The sequence below is a fragment of the Oreochromis niloticus genome, unplaced genomic scaffold (genome assembly GCF_001858045.2).
Source record: "Oreochromis niloticus isolate F11D_XX unplaced genomic scaffold, O_niloticus_UMD_NMBU tig00006509_pilon, whole genome shotgun sequence".
NCBI lineage: Eukaryota > Metazoa > Chordata > Actinopteri > Cichliformes > Cichlidae > Oreochromis > Oreochromis niloticus.
The window spans coordinates 11,244-15,648 of record NW_020328034.1 but is presented as its reverse complement, the minus strand read 5'-3'; the positions used below and the strand labels follow the sequence as shown (position 1 = coordinate 15,648).

The 4,405-nt window shown below is 41.8% G+C and overlaps 1 protein-coding gene across 1 annotated transcript; it reads right to left on the bottom strand.

Annotated features, from left to right (window-relative positions):
- Positions 1-672: 672 nt before the first annotated feature.
- On the bottom strand, positions 673-4,028 carry LOC109198926 (glutathione synthetase-like). Its single transcript, XM_019354256.2, has 2 exons — positions 3,924-4,028; positions 673-1,293 (listed from the first exon to the last, which is right to left on the bottom strand). The coding sequence occupies exons 1-2, from the start codon at positions 3,975-3,977 to the stop codon at positions 1,108-1,110; spliced, it is 240 nt and encodes a 79-aa protein (XP_019209801.1). The 5' UTR covers positions 3,978-4,028; the 3' UTR covers positions 673-1,107.
- Positions 4,029-4,405: the final 377 nt, after the last annotated feature.

The window sequence follows — 4,405 nt, the reverse complement described above, 5'->3', positions numbered from 1 at the left end:
AACCAAAAGCTTCACTGTGCTTAGTGATTTATCTGTCTAAAAAACCAGGTTCAGTTTGTAACTGAGAGAGCGGCTCGGTGGCGCTGAATTATATTTCCAATAGAAACACAATTTCATATGTTGTAGTAACAACACACTGCCACAAGATGGCAGCCTAGACCTACTTTACCATGCTGTTCCAGTAAAAAAGAAAAAGTGAGAGAGCCTTGAAAGAGTGACAGAGACACTTTTTATGAACTCATCTGTAATGTGTCACCTTTTCTGTAGGATGAAGAAGTGCTTCCCTTCTTTTAAAGTAAATACAGGCTTACAAAGATCCTCTAAACATGTTTCTGAAATAATCCTAAACACAACCATTAAATCAAAAATGCAAGAAACAATTTATTTAATCACTCTTCTTAACTTAATTCCTTAACTTATTACAAAAATAAACAAAGACTTTTCTGCTGTCTCACCTCTGTCAGTGTTCATGCTGTTACAAGAACAGGTGGAGGTGCAGGTGGAACTTTGACTTCACTGTGGTTTCTATGTGCAGGCAGGAGTGGGACATCTCAGAACAGCAGCGGATTGTCGAGCACGGTGACTCCTGCTGCGACGCCCCCGTCTGAGTGTCCTGAGCTCTTGGTCCTCAGCAGATGGCCCACACACTCATTTATCACCATGTCTGCCTGTAAGAAAACAAAGAAAGGCTAACATTAGAAACAGCCACCAACCAATCCCTTTTACTCCACCGCCCAAAAACCAGTGAGAAACACTAGCTAATATTAACTTGGAATCAAAGTCCACTAATCCCCAGGCTCCCAGCATAACATACAGTCCAACACAAACTCCACAAACTGTCTTGCTTCAGCTGACTTTCCTTCACCTTCTCTCCAGAGAATCTGTTGTGCTCTTTTCAGCACGAAGCCACACTCCTGCTCACTGATCGTCACCTCTGTTTAACCTGGTCTCAGCAACTTTGTCCCATAGCTTGCACATCCTTTCCACCTCCATCTTTCTTCCCAGCCAACTGATACATACCTTTTCTCCTTCCTTAAAAGCCAGCCTAAGAAATACGATTTTATAATTGCCCAATAAATTAAACTGCCATTTTCAAAAGTATTATCATCAGTAGAGGTCAGCGAATGTCGCTCGGATCTGCTGCACAGCTTGAGGCTGGTCCGGGAAGAACCTCTCCAGGACTCCAGGTCTGGCGAGCACTTGCTGAACCTTCTTGGTACCAGCCAGGTGAGCGCTGATATCTGGACTCTTCACAGCTCGACAGCGCTCCATCAGAAGACGAGCATCCCAGCTCTGCAATTGAAAACAGACAATGAATTCTCTGCTTGCCAGCACACCGACCAGCAGAGCGTGACAATAGTTGGTTTATATTACGCTGAGATTGACAGACAGAACAGAAGAATGAAGGAGAACAACACAGAGTCACGCTATCAAGAAACTGGCTAATTCAGCAGTTTGCTTGAAACTTGCAAATGTTAACTTTATGTCCGATTAACTTTTCCTTCCAGGTGCTCGGCAGTTTTCTTTCACTTGTTTCCTGTTCCTGCCAGCAGAATGCCAACAGCTGCAGTAACTACACACAATGTTGCAGAGAACATGGAGCAGCAACAAACATGTGTTGACTCTATCACCCATCAAACTGACACAGCGACAGAGGTTGTTGTCACTTATATCAGCCAATCAGGGCTAGACTTGGTATTGCTAAGCAGGGAAAGAATAAATCAATGATAATGACGTTCCAGTTCTCATGAATACGATCAGTTTACGCAAGTCTGCAGTTTCACTTGGTTTTAACTAAACTCTTTGATGTAATCATCTGAGTGCAAATCAAAGTTGACCTTCAAAGTGTAGTTCAGCATGTACCGTTCCTAAAATACACCACGGCGACCTGTTGCTGTCCTGAATGAAAGTGACACAAAAGACACATTAATCCATGTGGACACACAGCGACCTCCACTTCTTGAAGCCCTCGTGCTGCTGCCACTGGGAATCCCACATGTGCCTCTTCCCAGTGTCTATGACATTAACAAATATAATAAATAGCAAGGAATTATAAAGTCAATGACAAGATTTTCCATTTGTTTAATTTACAGTAGTCATTGCAGAAGACAGACATTTGGTTACTATAGTAAAAACTATTATTCAAATTAACCAAAAGAAAAAGAGCCAACAAATGCAGACACTGCTGTCTTCACAACAAAACGCCATCAAAAAGTCCAGTCATCAGAGCAACATCAGAGAAACAATAAAGTCTAACCATGAGGTTTTATAAATATATGCATAAAAACACAAAAACAAATAACATCAACATGAGCACCTTTCGCTCATTGCACGCTCCAACAGTTTGCAAAAGCTTCCCTGGGAATCATGGAGAAATACTTTAGTTCCTGGAAGGAGCTCAAGGTCTAAGTGTAAAGAGCAGACATGTTGACAGATGCTGGCCAATATCCACTCCTAATCGGGTCCTTTAAATCAGGCTGCACTGCTGCTGGCATGTTGACATCTGTATGTCGCCTGGTGCACATTATACATCCTTGACCAAAAAGAAAATAAACAACATGACTAATACATCACTGCTTCACAGATGACTTCTGTTATGCATACCATGTTCTGATTGTACAGCAAGGGCAGAAAACATGCTTCATCACACTATGTTCAAATCCATCACCCTAACCTAAATAGCAGGTTGCTGTTACTATTAATGTTGATTAAATCACTATTTTCCTGCTACACTGTGAAGTTTACGCCCCCACAGGAGCAGTTTCGAAGCTTCACTGTGCAGAATGCGAGCTACCAAAAAGAGAAAACCACTTAAATAGTTATTTCTAACTGGATGTAGACACATATGAAACCAAAATTGAGTATCTCATGAGGAAATACCTGTATATTGGTGCAATTTTGACCGTCCACTCTAATAATACATGTGGTTGGAGGAAGGCTTTAGAAAAACATCAATAACACTTTCTCTGTTGTGGAGTGGTGAGTTGTGATGTAGAACATCCCACAGAACCGTTCCTCTGGAAGACACTCTGCACATAGACAGGACTTTTTTGTAACAAATTCAGCAAATTTGAATAACTGAAAGTATACGCACTCAGATCACCACTCTTGACAAAGGTAGCAGCTCTATTTTGATTTATAGCTCAGGGTGGCTCAGTTACTTCACTATGAGCTGACAGTTAAAAGGACATTTGTCAAATTCATGTGGTTTATAATATTAAAGTTCTCACACGCTCAAAGACATAAATGTCACCAACAAGGGATCGTCATCAAGCTTAGCTATATAGAAAGTACATTATTGAGATGAGACCAAATAACAGCAGGGTGAAGACAGTAGCAAAACAGAGGATGACCAACAGTTTCTGTTCAGTGAGACATTTCAGCTGGTATGGCCGTGCTTCTTTCCAGCGCTCAGCAGCTTTCTGCGCCAAAGGACCGTGACACTGCCCTACTTCTTGAGGCTCAGGAGAAGGACATCAATCCAAAACAGCAGACAGCCTTTTCATATCTTTTCTCTAAAGATGCAAATAGAGTATTTGCAAATATGAAGTAATTAACAAATTTCCCACGTATGGGACTAATAAAGGTTATCTTGTTATCTTAATCACCTTTGTTTCTGCTAATGTCACTTTTACAAATCGTGTCCCATCAGCTCTCATGGCTGAACTTTGGCTTGAGGGTCGGGGAGGACAAAAAGCTATTAAGACCTTTTGATTTGCAATCAGTTCTTCTCTAAGACATGACTTATTTCTGTTTCACTCCTGGACCAGACTGAATGTTTTTCCTTGATGAGCATTAACCAGTAACAGTCATCCACACAGTTCTGACAGGATGAATTGTACCAACGCTGCGTCCTACCCTCACAAGAATGATTATTTTTTACCGTCAACAGTTGACTCTACATAAAACTACTGATACAGTACCTTGAGTCGGAGCCTGAGGCTGGGATCAGACAGCAGATGAATGCAGCGCTCCATACATCCTTAGTAATGCTGAGGTGGAGGGAAGCTCTGCTTTCACATCATGACTACCATATCTGACACATCCTCACACTCAGTGGAGGACCTCTGCAATGGCACCACATGTCAGTTATTCATCTCCTCTACACTCTAATCTAATATAACCACCACTACAGTCTACAGCTGATATTCCACTGGCCCTTAGACAGACCTATTACCTCGGTCTTCAGTGTCATCGTCCTCTATTCCAATCTCTCTGCCAGTTCTTTCTGTTTGCAGTAATTCAGCAGGAATTGGCGAATGCTGAGGTCTTCCTGGTCACTGGAGCTTTGATTGGAGCTGGCAGACTTACTGGTCCTGCTACAAGTGGAAGGAAACCACCCGCTAAGGAAAACAGACAACAATATGACATAGGTTTGGTTACAATAATAAGTCAGTTGATCAAA

Excerpts from the sequence above, each read along its gene's own strand:
- LOC109198926 (XM_019354256.2), bottom strand. The coding sequence starts at position 3,977 with ATGGAGCGCTGCATTCATCTGCTGTCTGATCCCAGCCTCAGGCTCCGA. Across the intron at positions 1,294-3,923 it reads GCCTCAGGCTCCGACTCAAG|AGCTGGGATGCTCGTCTTCT; the intron begins GTACTGTATCAG and ends TTTCAATTGCAG.